The 17,301-nt window shown below is 35.0% G+C and overlaps 1 protein-coding gene across 1 annotated transcript in view; it reads right to left on the bottom strand.

The window, feature by feature from the left end:
* EFCAB13 (EF-hand calcium binding domain 13) overlaps positions 1–17,301 on the bottom strand; it is a 249,822-nt gene that overhangs the window by 86,484 nt on the left and 146,037 nt on the right. Inside the window, exons 30-36 of the mRNA XM_043900794.1 lie at positions 16,244–16,348; positions 13,882–13,935; positions 9,976–10,080; positions 7,709–7,768; positions 6,098–6,202; positions 2,223–2,324; positions 151–255 (exon numbers count right to left, since the gene is read on the bottom strand). Of these exons, the coding sequence (XP_043756729.1) occupies positions 151–255; positions 2,223–2,324; positions 6,098–6,202; positions 7,709–7,768; positions 9,976–10,080; positions 13,882–13,935; positions 16,244–16,348 (636 nt within the window). The remainder of the gene's footprint in view (positions 1–150; positions 256–2,222; positions 2,325–6,097; positions 6,203–7,708; positions 7,769–9,975; positions 10,081–13,881; positions 13,936–16,243; positions 16,349–17,301) is intronic.

Here is a 17,301-nt window from a genome sequence, read left to right as displayed (position 1 = left end):
TAGGACTTATCTTTGCATAAGAAATTAATTCTTCTCAAGATCAACAAAATACCTTTTGGGTACTAAACGTCACTAGCTTTAGCAATTCTCATACTCATGTTTACAAACACAAATTCCCATCAAAGGCACAGTTATTTCTAAAATACTCACCATTAGCTAGCAGGTTTTCTGTCAGTTTTTCCTTTTCCTTTTCTATGAGTTTAATTCTCATTTCCCCCAGAATGCTGTCCAAAGTACTCACGTTAACCTTCCCTCCTTAGGAAAGCAGTAGGAGTGGAAAATGACAAAAATACAATGTTTCCAAAATACTAAAAATACATTCATGTCTGTGTATTACTAATTAGCTTGTGTTACTGATATAAAGAAAGAGAGAAAATATAATTCATGTCTCTGTACTAGCATTTAACACTTTTAATAGGGCTATCAAGACTAATTTCCAATGTTCAGAAAAGTTCAATAGGATAGATTAATCTAGAACCTGTTTCCTATTACCGTTTCTTGGGGACAACCTGAAACAACAAAACGTGCCCAAGGTAGTTCAGCACCTGTTTCTGTAGACCACAGATCTCATCTTTCCGAACAATAACAAGGGGCCACTCTCATTTGCTTGAACTCCCAGATCACTTCTGCTGAGTAATTGCTAATCCTTCACTTCAATGTTTGCTATGTAGACCTAGATTTAATTTTTCAATTAAAATGTTTTCATCTATTTCCACTCTCCTTGTCCCAATTTGTTCTCTTTTCCCTGACTCTTCTCTGGTCTTTTGTGGTCTTCAGAAACTTCAGCGTTGTTTATGATACACAGTGAAAGAAGTTGCTGATATAACAAACTCAATATAAGTCTTAAAGACAGAATTTATCTCTAGTTAGAAATAGATTCTGTGAGGTTTTAAAATGTCTTCTTAGTGCCAGATTAGTAGCTTTAGAGATTCATTTCAGCATTTCATAAGCCCAAGACCTCTTGAGTGGTTAACTGCTATATTAAATGCTCAGTTATTAATTTTTAGATTCTATTTCAGATTTTAAAGTTTTTTGCCTATGAGATTCAACCTCATGCTTTACAGAAAAGTATATAACTTGTTGATACAATCATCCCCTTCCCTTTAAGAAACTGAGAGGAACAAACCCAAAATTTAGTGATTCTTAAATGTAACCAAAAACTATTAATTCCTGCATAATATGGTTATAGGTTTTAGTACAAAGCCCATGGCTAAATAAATTCTGTTCAAGTGTTTAAAAGATGTTCAATAATAGAATAAAATCTCTTCCCTTGGCCACTCCACATAGCAGAAAGTTTTAAAAGAAGTTGATGAGCTGCTTAGTGAAACACAGCAGTGGGGAAAACAAATTTCATACTTCTACCCAATAAGCATGATTTTTTTTTTTTTTTTGCTGACACCCGAGAAATTTTTCTTTTTCTGAGTAAATTTCTTAGCAACTACCACTTTTTTTGTTTCTTAATCACTCTTCAGACTAGACAGAACTTATTTTCTTCTTTTCCATAAACTTTCAACAAATTATGACATGTTCTTTCTAACATATAATGCAGATTATCTGCAAAAGTACAGATGGATTAAAAGAAGCATAAGCATGCCATCAAAATATTAGAAGGGTGCAGCTATCAAGATTTAATATCCTATTTTTTCTTTTTGCTCATCTTTAAAGGCCTTCATACCATCAATCATCCTATTCTGATTGATCTTTCCATGGGCTTTAAGAAATACACTAATCAAAATCTCACAAAAGTGATATAAAGATTCATTAAGCAGTATAGAAGCCACCATTTCACAAAGTCAGAACTTACATTCCCTACAAAGTACAAATTTACTCTCAATAATTTTTTATAAAATATGAAATGGAGTAAACACTCATTGGCATCTAAGGTAGTTATTGCCTGGACTCTAGCATGCAGAAGCCCCTTCCCCATTTATTGTTTGTAATGTCTCATTTATTTTCATTCCAATACTTTTCAATGCCTTCCTTTTCCCCCTTAATTCTCATTTGAAACTTTAGGACTTACAATGGATTAAAAAATAAGAACCAGTATTTTTCATCCATGGTCATGGGATTTATAACTAGAGTCTACTGATTCCCAAACTAACAATGAGATGACAGAGTTGGTATTTCTTCTTAAGATAAAACAATATTGCCTTCTAAAGGTTTTTTGGACAGTTTTTGTTTTTCACCTAGATAGGAAGCAGAATAGTTACAGAAATTCTTACCATTAATTGGCACGTTGTTCACCAACTCATGTTCCTTTTCTTTGAGTTCTATTCCCATGTTTCCAGGAACTTTTTTCATGTCATTGACAACAACCTCTCCTTCTTCAAAGCAAAAGAAATAGAGACTTATGGTATTATTGTGAATGATGCCATTATTTGATATAATTTAAAAAAAAAAACTGTCTTTGAAGCATTACAACCAACTGCAGGGTAAACAGGTACCTGACCTAACAAATAGGCCACTGGCACTTCAGATAAAGACTTCCTTGTTAATTCTAGTATAATCTCTGAATGATAATCAAGGCAAAAAAACAAGCAATTATGAGAATAACTTTGTAGTAAATTAGGATGATATAGATTGCTGATATAAAATAAGTTTTATTAGCAAGTACTTGCTTTATTATGAGATCAACTCTAATTTTACCAAAACTTTTCTTCACCACTTGCTATGCTGAACTAGAATTCAGCTTTCCCATCATATAAGATATGCTAATTATTGGCAAGGAGTCCAGATAATGACTTTGGAAACAAAAAGTGAAGTTTTATTGCTAAAAGTTCTAGTATCTAACTCTAGGCATTTATACTTAAATCTTTTTTTAAGGAGTATGGGGGTAATAGATTTTAAAAGCCCATACAATCATAATGTGGAAAGAGCATTTAATTATAATTTAGTGGAAAGAATTTAGTTCTTAGCTTGTTAGTAGCATCTTCCTCTTTTCTTTTTTTAATTTAAAAATATATAATTTTTTTGTCTAAAAATAAAAGAGTTTTAAAATTAATGAATCATTTTATCTATGCTGGGTCTTCATTGTTGTCATGGGATTTCTTTAGTTGTGGTGAGCAGGAGCTACTCTTCACTGTGGTGCGCCAGCTCTAGGGCCCAGGACTTCAGTAGTTGCAGCTTCCCAGCTCCAGAGCACAGGTTCAGCAATTGTGCCACATGGGCTTAGTTGCCATGTGGCATGTGGGGTCTTCTCAGACCAGGGATAGAATCTGTGTCTCACATACTGGCAGGCAAATTCTTTACCACTAAGCCACCATGGAACCCCTTCCTCTTTACTTAAATTTATTTTTTAGTGAAGTATAGTCGAATCTCAATGTTGTGTTCATTACTGCTGTAAAGCAAAGTCACTCAGTAATAATATATATGTGTGTGTGTGTATATATATATATATTTTCATATTCTTTTTCATCACAGCTTATTACAGGATATTGAAGATATTCCCCAAGCTATACAGCCATATCTTGGCTATTGTGAATAGCGCTGCTATGAACACAGGGATGCCCATATCTTTTTGAATTAAAGCTTTGTCTGGAAATATGCCCAGGAGTGGGATTGATAGATCATATGGTAATTTTATCTTTAGTTTGCTGAGGAACCTGCACACTATTTTCCACAGTGGTGACACAAACTTACATTCCTACCAACAGTGTAGGAAGGTTCCCTTTTCTCCACATCCTCTCCAGCATTTGTTATTTGTAGACTTTTAATGATAGCCATTCTGACTGGTGTGAGGTGGTACCTCATTGAGGTTTTGATCCACAATTCTCTAATAATTAGCAATGTTGAGCATCTTTTCACATGTCTGTTAACCATTTGCATGTCTTCTTTTGAGAAATGTCTCTTTAGGTCTTCTGATCATTTTTTTTATCGGGTTGCCTGTTTCTTTGTTATTGAGTTGTATGAGCTATTGCTATATTATGGAAATTAAGCCATTGTCAATCACATCACTTGCAAATATCTTCTCCCATTCTGTAGGTTGTCTTCTTGTTTATTGTTTCCTTTGCTGTGCAAGAACTTGTAAGTTTGATTAGATCTCACTTGTTTATTTTCATTTTTACTTCTATTGCCTTCAGAGACTGATCTAGGAAAACATTGGTACATTCACGTCAGAGAATGTTTTGCCTGTGCTCTCTTCTGGTATTTTATGGTGTCATGTCTTATGTTTAAGTCTTTAAGCCATTTTGAGTTAATTATTGTGTGTAGTGAGATTGTGTGTGCTAACTTCATTGGTTTACAAGCAGCTGTCCAACTTTCCAAACACATTTTACTTAAGAGACTGTCTTTTTCCCATTATATACTCTTGTGTCCTTTGTCAAAGATTATTTGACTGTAGGTGTGTGGGTTTCTGGGCGCTCTATTTTGTTCCATTGATACATATGTTTGTTTTTGTGCCAATACCACACTGATTTGATTACTGTAGCTTTGCAGTATTGTCTGAATTCTCTACTTCTAATTCAGCTTCTACTAGTACATGAAGAATTGTGATATAGTAGATATTAAGCTGCTTAGGTCAAGGACTATGGTTGTTTTTACTTGCTATTCAATCTCTAGCACTTAGCAGAACATCCAATATGTGATGCTCAGTAATATTTACTGAATGAATAAATGGTAAAAAAAAATAGTATCAATTTTAATATCAGTCAATCAGTAATTTCAGTCACTCAGTCATGTCTGACTCCTTGCAACCCCATGGATTGCAGTACACCAGGCCTCCCTGTCCATCACCAACTCCCAGAGTTTACTCAAACTCACGTCCATTGAGTCAGTGATGCCATCCAACCATCTCATCCTCTGTTATCCCCTTCTGCTCCCACCTTCAATCTTCCCAGGGCATCAGGGTCTTTTCAAATGAGTCAGTTCGTTGCATCAGGTGGCCAAAGTATTGGAGTTTCAGCTTCAGCATCAGTCCTTCCAGTGAATAGCCAGGACTGATTTCCTGAATGAATATTCAGGACTCGTTGGATCTCCTTGCAGTCCAAGGGACTCTCAAGAGTCTTCTCCAACATCACAGATCAAAAGCATCAATTCTTCAGCACTCAGTTTTCTTTATAGTCCAACTCTCACATCCATACATGACTACTGGAAAAACCATAGCCTTGACTAGATGGACATCTGTTGGCAAAGTAATGTCTCTGCTTTTTAATATGCTGTCTAGATTGGTCATAGCTTTCCTTCCAAGGAGCAAGTGTCTTTTAATTTCATGGCTGCAATCACCATCTGCAGTGATTTTGGAGCCCCCAAAAATAAAAGTCAGCCATTGTTTCCACTGTCTCCCCATCTATTTGCCATGAAGTGATGGGACCGGATGCCATGATCTTAGTTTTCTGAATGTTGAGCCTTAAGCCAACTTTTTCACTCTCCTCTTTCACTTTCATCAAGAGGCTCTTTATTTCTTCTTCACTTTCTGCCATACGGTGGTGGCATCTGCATATCTGAGGTTATTAATATTTCTCCTGGCAATCTTGATTCCAGTTTGAGCTTCTTCCAGCCCAGCGTTTCTCATGATGTACTCTGCATATAAGGTAAATAAGCAGGGTGACAATATACAGCCTTGACGTACTCCTTTCCCGATTTAGAACCAGTCTGTTGTTCCATGTCCAGTTCTAACTGTTGCTTCCTGACCTGCATACAGGTTTCTCAAGAAGCAGGTCAGGTGGTCTGGTATTCCCATCTCTCTAAGAATTTTCCACAGGTTGTTGTGATCCACACAGTCAAAGGTTTTGGCACAGTCAATAAAGCAGAAATAGATGTTTTTCTGGAACTCTCTTGCTTTTTCGGTGATCCAACAGATGTTGGCAATTTGGTTTCTGGTTCCCCTGCCTTTTCTAAATCCAGCTTGAACATCTGGAAGTTCACGGTTCACGTACTGTTGAAGCCTGGCTTGGAGAATTTTGAGCATTACTTTGCTAGCATGTGAGATGAGTGCAATTGTGCAGTAGTTCGAGCATTCTTTGGCATTGCCTTTCTTTGGGAAATTTTAATATATTAAGAGGTAAAAACCATTCTTATTTACGCCAAATAAGTACTATCAAAAATATCAGCCCCAAACCCCAAATTCTTATTAGGGCACAATGATGTCTAAGGCACTTACCATCAACTGGTATATATGGAGTTAGGTCAATAGGTTCCTCAGCTGTGAGTTTGACTGTCATGTTTCCAAGAATAGCATCAAGATCCTGAACACCAACTTGCAATCCTTAAAAAGAGAAACACATGAGGAAATTGACATAAATTTCAGAATATAATAAATATTAATGCCTATGTACTATGGCTATTAATTTCATCATAAAAAAGAGGTCAAGGACATTTAAGTGTTTAAAGAAGGTCATTAATGAACTAAAACTAATCTATTAATCTATATAACACAACATATTGAAAGCAGATTGAGAAAACACTCAGGTTAATTTTAGCAGAAAAAAACAAACATAACAGTTTATAATATAAACATTTATACAAGTAACTGTGCTCAGTTTGGTCACTGTATTTCAATACATGCTGTGCTTAGTCGCTCAGTCATGTCTAACTCTTTGTGACCCCATGGACTGTAGCCCTCCAGGCTCCTCTGTCCATTGGGATTCTCCAGACAAGAATAATGGAGTGGGTTGCCATGCTCTCCTCCAGGGAATCTTCCAAACACAGGGATTGAACCCAGGTCTCCCGCATTGCAGGTGGGTCCTTTTACCATCTGAGCCACCAGAGAAGCCCAAGAATACTGGAGTGGGTAACCCATCCCTTCTCCAGGGGATCTTCCCAACCCAGGAATCGAACCAGGGTCTCCTTAATTGCAGGTGGATTCTTTATCAACTAAGCTACCAGGGAAGCCCATCTCAGTATATAATAGCCTTAAATTTTAATACATCCACAGCCAAAATTGAGGTAAACCTAAACTGTTAGAACATCTCTTTAAAATAAAACAGGAGATTATTTAATCAATATGAAGAGTAGTGTAAATCCTGACAGTGTTTTTTTTCCTTTTTGTAATTCAAGTGCACTCACCTCAAAGATGGTTATCTCGAATGAATACATTGACTGTCACACACCTCCCAGCACTGAAGCTCCGTTGTTTTAGAGATCTTGGTTGATTTAGATTCCAATTATTTGAACCACTTATTCTCTTCCCAATCTTTAAACTTCCACTCTTTTTTTAAATTTATTTTTATTTTATTTTTTTTATGGTCCAATTCTTTTTCTTTTTTCATTTATTTTTATTAGTTGGAGGCTAATTACTTTACAATATTGTAGTGGTTTTTGTCCACTCTTATGTTCTAAATTCACCAGTAAAGAGTGAGAACACAAAACCCTAGGCTCCCACCCTCAAGCATAATAAAAGTGGAACTTCAGGCCCATGCACACACTCTCTCTCTCTCTCTCTCCTTGCAACCTCACTATGTGACCCCAGATGTACTGAGTAATTTCCAGGTCATGTAAGTAATAAACCTTTGTTTTTTCAAAGCTTCCTGATGATTAATATTGAAGGGTATCTTGCAATTGTAACAATAATCACAAGGGCCAATCCATCCACAACACTGGTTACTGATAGGCTGAAACTGGCACAAAACACATATATATGTATTAAAAGAATTATGGAAATATATGTATATATATATATGAGAATGACAGCAAGCAATGGTTAATGACTAGGAAAAGACAAGAGTGACACATAACTGTCTCAATCTGACTTATCAATTTGTATCTCTCTCACCTTTTGTAGCTTTCACACAGTTCAACAACCTATTCTTATATATTTTTCCATCAGATGTAGCTGTAAGAAAATAACATAATTTAGGTCACAGAAAAAAGAACTAGATATACTAAAGCAATACTAAATATCCAAGTACAGAAATATAGACCATTAAAATAATTTGCTCCAAAAATTTATCTAATAATAATTATTATTATTATTAAAAGAAGCAATAAATAATAGGAGCAATAAATAATTTGCTCCTAAAATTTATCTTCTAGAAATGATAAAACCAAATGTAAGAAAAATTCTTAATATGGTAAGTCTATCAATTCTTTAGCACCTGAGACAATTATTAATACCTACTGTGCTAAAGCAAAAATTTGGAAAACTCAGCAGTGGCTACAGGACTAGAAAAGGTCAGTTTTCATTCCAATCCCAAAGAAAGGCAATGCCAAAGAATGCTCGAACTACTGCACAATTGCACTCATCTCACATGCTAGTGAAGTAATACTCAAAATTCTCAAAGCCAGGCTTCAGCAATACGTGAACCATGAACTTCCAGGTGTTCAAGCTAGTTTTAGAAAAGGCAGAGGAACCAGAGATCAAATTGCCAACATCCGATGGATCATCGAAAAAGCAAGAGAGTTCCAGAAAAACAGCTATTTCTGCTTTATTGACTATGCCAAAGCCTTTGACTTTGACTTTGTGTGGATCACAACAACCTGTGGAAAATTCTTAGAGATGGGAATACCAGACCACCTGACCTGCTTCTTGAGAAACCTGTATGCAGGTCAGGAAGCAACAGTTAGAACTGGACATGGAACAACAGACTGGCTCCAAATAGGAAAAGGAGTACATCAAGGCTGTATATTGTCACCCTGCTTATTTACCTTATATGCAGAGTACATCATGAGAAACGCTGGGCTGGAAGAAGCTCAAGCTGGAATCAAGATTGCCAGGAGAAATATTAATAACCTCAGATATGCAGATGCCACCACCGTTATGGCAGAAAGTGAAGAAGAAATAAAGAGCCTCTTGATGAAAGTGAAAGAGGAGAGTGAAAAAGTTGGCTTAAGGCTCAACATTCAGAAAACTAAGATCATTGCATCCGGTCCCATCACTTCATGGCAAATAGATGGGGAGACAGTGGAAACAATGGCTGACTTTTATTTTTGGGGGCTCCAAAATCACTGCAGATGGTGATTGCAGCCATGAAATTAAAAGACGCTTACTCCTTGGAAGGAAAGTTATGACCAATCTAGACAGCATATTAAAAAGCAGAGACATTACTTTGCCAACAGATGTCCATCTAGTCAAGGCTATGGTTTTTTTAGTGGTCATGTATGGATGTGAGAGTTGGACTATAAAAACCACTACAATATTGTAAAGTAATTAGCCTCCAACTAATAAAAATAAATGGAAAAAAAAAAAGAAAGAAAGCAGAGGACATAAGAATTGATGCTTTTGAACTGTGGTGTTGGAGAAGACTCTTGAGATTCCCTTAGACTGCAAGGAGATCCAACCAGTCCATCCTGAAGGAGATCAGTCCTGGGTGTTCATTAGAAGGACTGATGCTGAAGCTGAAACTCCAATACTTAGGCCACCTGATGCAAAGAGCTGATTCATTGGAAAATACCCTGATGCTGGGAAAGATTGTGGGCAGGAGGAGAAGGGAATGACAGAGGATGAGATGGTTGGATGGCATCACCGACTCAATGGATATGAGTTTGGGTAAACTCCGGGAGTTGGTGATGGACAGGGAGGCCTGGTGTGCTATGGTTCATGGGGTCACAAAGAGTCGGACACGACTGAGCAACTGAACTGAGCTGATGCTAAAGCAAAAACATTTCCTTATTTTATATTTGTTTTGACTCTGTCTTTTTCCCCCTCTACTAGTTTAGTTTTGTATCTCTCCTCCTCCTTCTCCTATTTTCTATAGGCATCTCAGTGGAATGAAAGATAACTATCAACATTCCTCACTTCTGATGTCAAGATTTAGAATTGATTGGGCTATTGACTTATACATATTTTAAATGACAATTTATAAATTCTTAAATATTCAAAATATTATCTGTAAAATTTGGATATGTTTAATTATCTCTAACTTATAATTTATCTATAATAAACCCAGGGTATTGGATAAAATGGCTTTTTAAGGATATCATTATCTCCTCAAAAGCCAACTATTGCTTGCAAAACTGAATAACTTTTTTGATGACTATACTAACTCTCTTAAAGGTAATATTAGCTCTCCTGAAATCTATGCTGATATTTGAAATGCTCACCATAAACTGGAAGTAAATTCACTAGCTCCAAGTATTCTTTAGGTGTGGGCTCTATTCCCATATTTTGCATGACATTATCCAAGTCACTGAGGTCAACTTCTCCTCCTTCAAAACAAAAGAAGTACAGAAAGATGAGATTTTTTTAAACATTATAATTTCAAATTATGAAAGTAAAATAAGGCATAATGACACCTGCTAAACAATAAGCAGTCAATTGCAGATACAGAGAATGAACAGTATTCCTTTAACTCTAGCAATAGAGATGCTCCCATAATGGTGGTTATAAAGTAATATTTCATACAATCAATACAGCTTATATAATTTTTAAATTATTAGAATAATAAAGATGATGGGTACAAATAACTGCGCAGTATACAGTATGGGATTAAGCTACAAATCAGAGGCAAAAGATATTAGAAAACCCCCATACGTTTGGAAATTAAAGAAGGTTTTTCTAAATAAATCATATGTTAAAAATCACACTGGAATTTAGAATATATTTTGAATTAAATAACAATAATAATATTACATATAAAACTTGTGGGATAAAGTAAAGATGTGCTGAGAAGGAAATTTGTAAACTTAAATGTATACAGCAGAAAAAATGAAAAAAAAATTAATAACCTAAGATTCTATCTCAAATAGTTAGAACAAGTTAAACCCCTCAAAAGTAGAAAAAAATAAATAATAAAGAAAGAGCAGGAATTACTGAAATGGAAAACAAACTAAAGAGCAATACAACCAAAAACTGGGTTTTGGAAAGACTTACAAAAGTAATAAATGCCTGTACTAATATTAACAAAGGAAAGAAGAGAAAATATAAATAGTGAGTACTTCTAAAGACAAAGGGGAGATCACTACAGATTCTACAGATGTTAAAAAGATAATAAGAGGATATTATGACCAACATATAACTGATTTGAGTATTTAGAAGGGACAAAGTCCTAGAAAAACACAACTGAGTAATGATGCAAGAGGAATATAAAATCCTGATAGCCTTGTATCTACTAAGATAACTAAACTGGCAATTTAAAATCTTACCCACATAAAAATCTCCAGTCCTAGAGTGTTTTATCTGTGAATGATACAATTAAATACAAACTTTTCCAGAGGATTTCTAACTAATTTTATGAGGCCAAACTACCTGGAAACCAAAATTTGACAAGAACATTAACATTACAACAAAATACATTACAAAACCACTTTGCAAAAATCCTAAACAAAATATTAGCAAACCTCATGTGTATACAGGCACAAATTGGAGAAGGAAATGGCAACCCACTCCAGTACTCTTGCCTGGAGAATCCCACGGACAGAGGAGCCTGGCGGGCTACAATCCATGGGGTCGCAAGGAGTCGGACCCCGACTAACACACAGACACAAATACAGATAAAACCACCTCCATGTCTTTTTTTTAAATATAAATTTATTTATGTTAATTGGAGGCTAATTACTTTACAATATTGTAGTGGTTTGCCATACATTGACATGAATCCATTTCTATATGTCAATGACTAGGATATTAAATAAGAAAAATATATATCACTTGCAATTACATTAAAAAACTATAAAATACCTAGGAATAAATCTAACAAAAGAGAGAAATTAAGTTGACCTAAATAAATATAACATTTTCAGTGCTGTGCTACTATCTTGAATTATTTTCAGTGATATACTACTAGCTTGAGGTGGCTCACAAGAGCCAATTGTTAAAAATTTAGTAATTTTGTGAGCTAGTTTTTTTTTCATTTTCTGTGCTGCTGTATTATTTATTTTTAATTTATTTTTTAATTAGAGGAAAAATTGCTTTACAATGCTGTGTGAGCTAGTGTTTAAATAGTAGCTTGAAATTGGCCAGGGTGCTTAGTCAGCTTCCCTGGTAGCTCAGATGGTAAAGAATCCACCTCCAAGGCAAAAGACCTGGGTTCAGTCCCTGGGTTGGGAAGATCCCCTGGAGGAGGGCATGGCAGCCCATTCCAGTACTCCTGCCAGGAGAATTCCCTTGGACAGAGGAACCGGGTGGGTTATAGTCCATTTACACTATGGAAAGTAAAATATGCTACAAATCAGGTATTGCCTTTTTCAGAGAGTCATTTCACCAGCACACCACTGATTTTCATAAATCAGAAAACTTAACATTGCATAGATGTTAATTCTGTGTAAATTGATCTAGATTCAAATAAAACATCGGCAGGATTTGGAGGGGCAATTAAAAGCTGATTCTAAAATTTATACAGACATGCAAAGGACCAACAATAGCCAAGATAATCTTTATAAAGTAAAGCAAATTTGGAGGACTTACACTTCAGACATTAAGACATATTAAAGCTATATCAAGTGTATAGTGTACTGGTGCAAGGACAAATAGAAAGTCCAGAATCAGCAACACTTTTGTGGTCTTTAATTTATGAAAAAGTTTGCCTTATATTGCAGTGGGGAAAAGGATCATCTTGTCAATGAATGGTGTTGAGTATATATTTAGAAAAAAGCAAATAATGACCCTTATCCCATCGCACAGAAAAATCAATTCTGAGAGGATTATAGGACAAAATGTGAAAGAAAAGTAATAAAGCTCCCAGAAGATAAAATAGGAAAAGAGTTTGACCCTGGTGCATGCAAGGATTTCTTAAATACACCCCCAAACTCTCTAACTACAAAAGATTGATTAATTAATTCAACTACACATAAAATAGGAACTTCTGTTCATCAAAAGATATAAGTGAAAATGTAATACATACAGTGAGACTTTTCAACTTATATAATCTATAGTGGACTTGTATCCAGAATACATTAAAAACTATAGGTAAAATGCAGGACATAGAAAATTTAATAACTAAAAGGGAGGCATCCAAGAAGACAAATAGACAACAGATGTGAACAGAAACTTTACAAAAGGAGTTATCAAAATAAACATGGGAATAAAGGATTAACCAATAAACATGAAAAAGGTGCTCAACATCATTAATCCTTAAGGAAATGCAAAAAATAACCACAGTGGGATATTACCAAGTACTCACCAGAATAGTTAAAATGGAAAGGACAGACTGTATCAAATATTAGCTAGAATGTAAAGCAATTGGAACTCTCATACATTGCTGGTTGGGATGTAAAATGGTACAACTACTTAAGAAACTGAATGGACAATATCTAACAAAGTATACACAATCCTATCTTATGACAAAGCAATTTCATTTAGGTATCTGGCCACAGAATTGTGCACATGTGTTCAGCAAGAGGTATATACAAGAATATTCATAGCAAAAATAAATTATTTTTAACTGCTCTAGACTGGAAATGTCCTTTAAGAGTATATTAAATAGATTTTTTGGGTATACTTATGCAATGGAATATTACACAGAACTGTATTCAGGTACAATGAATTAACTAGAAGTCATTTCACCTACCAAAGTAAGTTTTTTCTCTAAATATCTCTACTTGATAATTTAGTATATTTTATAACATACAGCAATAAAAAGTACAAACCACTGCTACATGCAACAATATGGATAAATCTCAGAGAAAAACATTTAATATAATGCTGAATGAAAGAAGGCAGTGAAATAGATACAGAAATAAATATAGTGGAATATAAATCATATAGTTCCATCTATATAAAGTTCAAATACAGATGAAACAAACCTGTGATCCTAGAATAAAGGATTTAATAACACCTAGAAAGTATGAAGGAAGTGGCTATAGGGGATCTTCCGGATTATTGATACTATATATTTCTTGATTCAGGGTGACATGGATAAGTTCACTTTGCAATAGTTCTAAAGGTAGATAAATATGATTATATGAAACAGTAATTATACACATCATACTTCAGCAAAATATTTGTCAGAGAAAAAATATAGCTTCCTGTAAAGAATTAGTATCTTAAATTTATAGTAACATCTTACTAACCTGTAATAACTTGTACTGTATCCATCAGTGTTTTCAGATCAGTCTTCCCTTGAGCTATTAAATAAGTAAGGCATAACTGATATAGAAAGCAAATTCATAAAAAATATTTGCAAATAATATTTCAGAAGCTAGCTAAATTTTGTTACTCCACATTCACATTATCCACTGGGTTCATTTTAATGCATAATTCTTAGTTTTCAGAGATTGATTCTATCTTAGTAAGCTGGCCCTTGACCCTTGGACTATAAAGTTCATCCCAGAGTAAAATATGCTCTCACTAGGCCAATAACTCTTTATAAGCATGATAGGAAATACCAGGCATGCAAGTTTATTCCCTGAGGATTCTAAACTCTGGTAAAGCTATGAATTGTAAGCATGGATTGCTGGTCAAAAAAAGTTCATATTTTTATCTCCAGTCTAGTCCTAACTGATCTCTCTTGTCACTCAGAATTGTTGCTGATAAATGGTAACAATATACTAGAAGTAAATATTCATGACCTAACCAAAAGCAGTTACTTGTTTTCTTTAGGAATCATTTAGTCATTTTACTCAGTTATTTATCCAGTCATTTACTCAATTATTTGTCCATCTCTCAATCAACTTTTATGGAATGCCAATTTATATGTCAGGTACTCTGCTAAGTACTGGCTATAGGAAGATGAATGGTAAGCCCTTTCCTGAATGTAAATAGTACCTCTTTTCCTAAAGCTCACATTAAAGTTACCAGATAGCAAATAAATATAAACATATTGATACAATACAGTAGAGCAAGAACAATGAAAAAATATATGTACAGTTGTTGTGAAAACAGAGACAAGGTATTTAATACATCCTGGGCAGTTAAGGAAAAGCTGTTTAGAAAAGGTGCCTCTCAGCTCTAACATGCAAGGAGGAGAAGTTAGCCAGAAAAAGGGAAGGAGAGGCCCTCTGAATACTGGGGAATGCATTAACAAAGCAAAATTGTGATTAAAAACATGATATATGTCTGTCTGGAATAAAAGTTCAATGTTATTGAGGGTAAAATACTAGACTAGATAGACAAGCAGGGTCCAAATCATGAAGTTACTTATTTGTTTACCATACGAAGGCACTTGAGACATTTCCTAGTACATTACTGAAAACCAATAAATGATTTTAAATTGAGGCATAATATCATCATATTTGCATTTTATATGGATCACTGTGAAGGCTACATTGTGGAAGCCACTGTAGTATGCAAAGTCAGAAAAAAAAAGGACCTAAAATATGGCCATGGTAGCGAGAACAGAGAAATGCTGAAGAAATTAAATATGGAATTTTTTCAGCATTTTGTTATGAAAATTTGTAAACATACAGCAAAGTTGAAAAAATTGTGCAATGAATGTCCACCATCTAGATTCTACTATTAACATTTTACTATACTTGGTTTGTCACATAACCATCCATCTATTCATCTATGTATGGTATTTTTGAAATTTAGGTTTATATAGATAGATGTAAAATGCAAGATTAAGTGACAGATTGGAAACATTGGAGAATAAAAAAATGAATCCCATACATCTAGCTTAGGTGACTAGACAGTGATACTGATAACTCAAATGAGAGAGAACACAGGACTAGAAGACTGAGCAGAAAATAGCAAATTCAATTTTAAATAAGTTGAGGGAAAAAAACCCTCCTGTGCAATATCCAAGGGGAAATGTTTAACAGGCATTTGGACATACCATTTTGCAGCGCAGGAGAGAGTCTGTGTAGAAGTGAGATTCGAAAGGCATAAAGCAGGTAGGGGACAGGTAAAACCATGGATAATGATGAGATTATCCAGAGAGAGTATATAAAATGAAAATCAGAGAGGAATGGGAAGATTCAGGTGGGGGGAATAATACAAAAGCCAAAAGAACATAATCTCAAGGTCAGAATTATCATCAATATCAAAGACAGTAGAAAGCTCCAATAAAAACAGACTGGATTAAGTCTAATGTAACTGACAAATAGTAAGCAACTTATGTCCTTAGAGAAGTTTCAGTAATGTTAAGGAGCTAAAGTCAGAATTAAAAAGTTAAGTCAGAATACAGAAGTGAATGGGAAATGTGGAAAGGATGTACAATTTCAGTCTTTCATTTCCTTTCCCACCTTTTAATTTTGCTTCCTGAACATATTCACAGATATTAAAGATGACCTTGGAATTAATCTAGACAAGTGCTTTGTGTTTTATCTGGATTTAGAAAATGAAGACAGGATTTGTTCTCTAGAACTGGATTTTTTCTGAAATTTTGCAAGGTTTTTTTTATCATCATAAAATGAATCTGGTCTCAGAAATACTCATACATAAACCTCAAGATCAAGCTTTCCTGAGGGATGCTTTATATCTAAAATGAGTCACCATTAACGGGAAGGTTTCTTCTCAGCTCTCCAAGTTCTTCTTTGGTGAGTTCAATGCCCATGTTTCCTAGTATGCTGTCCAGGTCTCTGATATTTACCATCTCTCCTTAAGGAAACAGAGATAAATATGAAAATTCTTACTAATTCTAAAATGTTTCATTTATTTTGCCTATGCATTATAGATCTTTTTTGGGGGGGACAAGAATATTCAAGACCCCTGGAACCTATATAAATTTATGCAGACATTCAATATGGTTAGAATTAAGCTCACTTCCTTTAAAACTTTTTGGAGGAATAAACATACACACCATAAATTTCTAAAAGGAGCAGTGCATTCTTAATATTATACAGTTTTCAGTGTATCATTCTTATGAAAGAAATAGGCAGTTCTAGTGAAATGAGAAGGAGAAGGCAATGGCAACCCACTCCAGTACTCTTGCCTGGAAAATCCCAGGGACGGCGGAGCCTGGTGGGCTGCCGTCTATGGGGTCGCACAGAGTCATACACAACTGAAGCAACTTAGCAGCAGCAGCAGCAGTGAAATGAGAAAATTACTGTGGTCGAAGTAAGAACACATGGGTTTGAATAGTGTTCTCTACTATTTATTACCTACTGGAATGTAGGTAAATAACACAACTTCTTGGGAGTCCCAGTTTTCTGGTATGTGAGGTGAAGGTGATCCTATCTGTCCCATAGAGCTTCTTTGAGTATAAAGTAACATATATGAAAATACTTAGAACTCTGTCAGCCATACAGAGGTGCTTGACACATTTTAATAGCTACCTCTGAGACAAAAGTAGGGTTGGTTTCCCTTTTTAACTCTAGGATTCACTGGATTCACTGCCTATGCTCACAAAAATCACTGAATGACTGTTCTCTTGTTCTGCATTTCATAACTAACCTCAAGCAATAAATTCTACCTCCCCTTTAGGGAAGTTTATTAAAATCCATATCAATATGGCCAAGATAAATAAACCCAAAATAGAAAACATCTGCCAAGATAAAATAATTTAAATTATATTGGATCCATAGATTGGAGAGTAGCAGAACTCCTTATCA

This window comes from Cervus elaphus, chromosome 5 (genome assembly GCF_910594005.1).
Source record: "Cervus elaphus chromosome 5, mCerEla1.1, whole genome shotgun sequence".
NCBI lineage: Eukaryota > Metazoa > Chordata > Mammalia > Artiodactyla > Cervidae > Cervus > Cervus elaphus.
The sequence above is the reverse complement of the archived record's forward strand: the minus strand, read 5'-3'. Positions and strand labels throughout refer to the sequence as shown.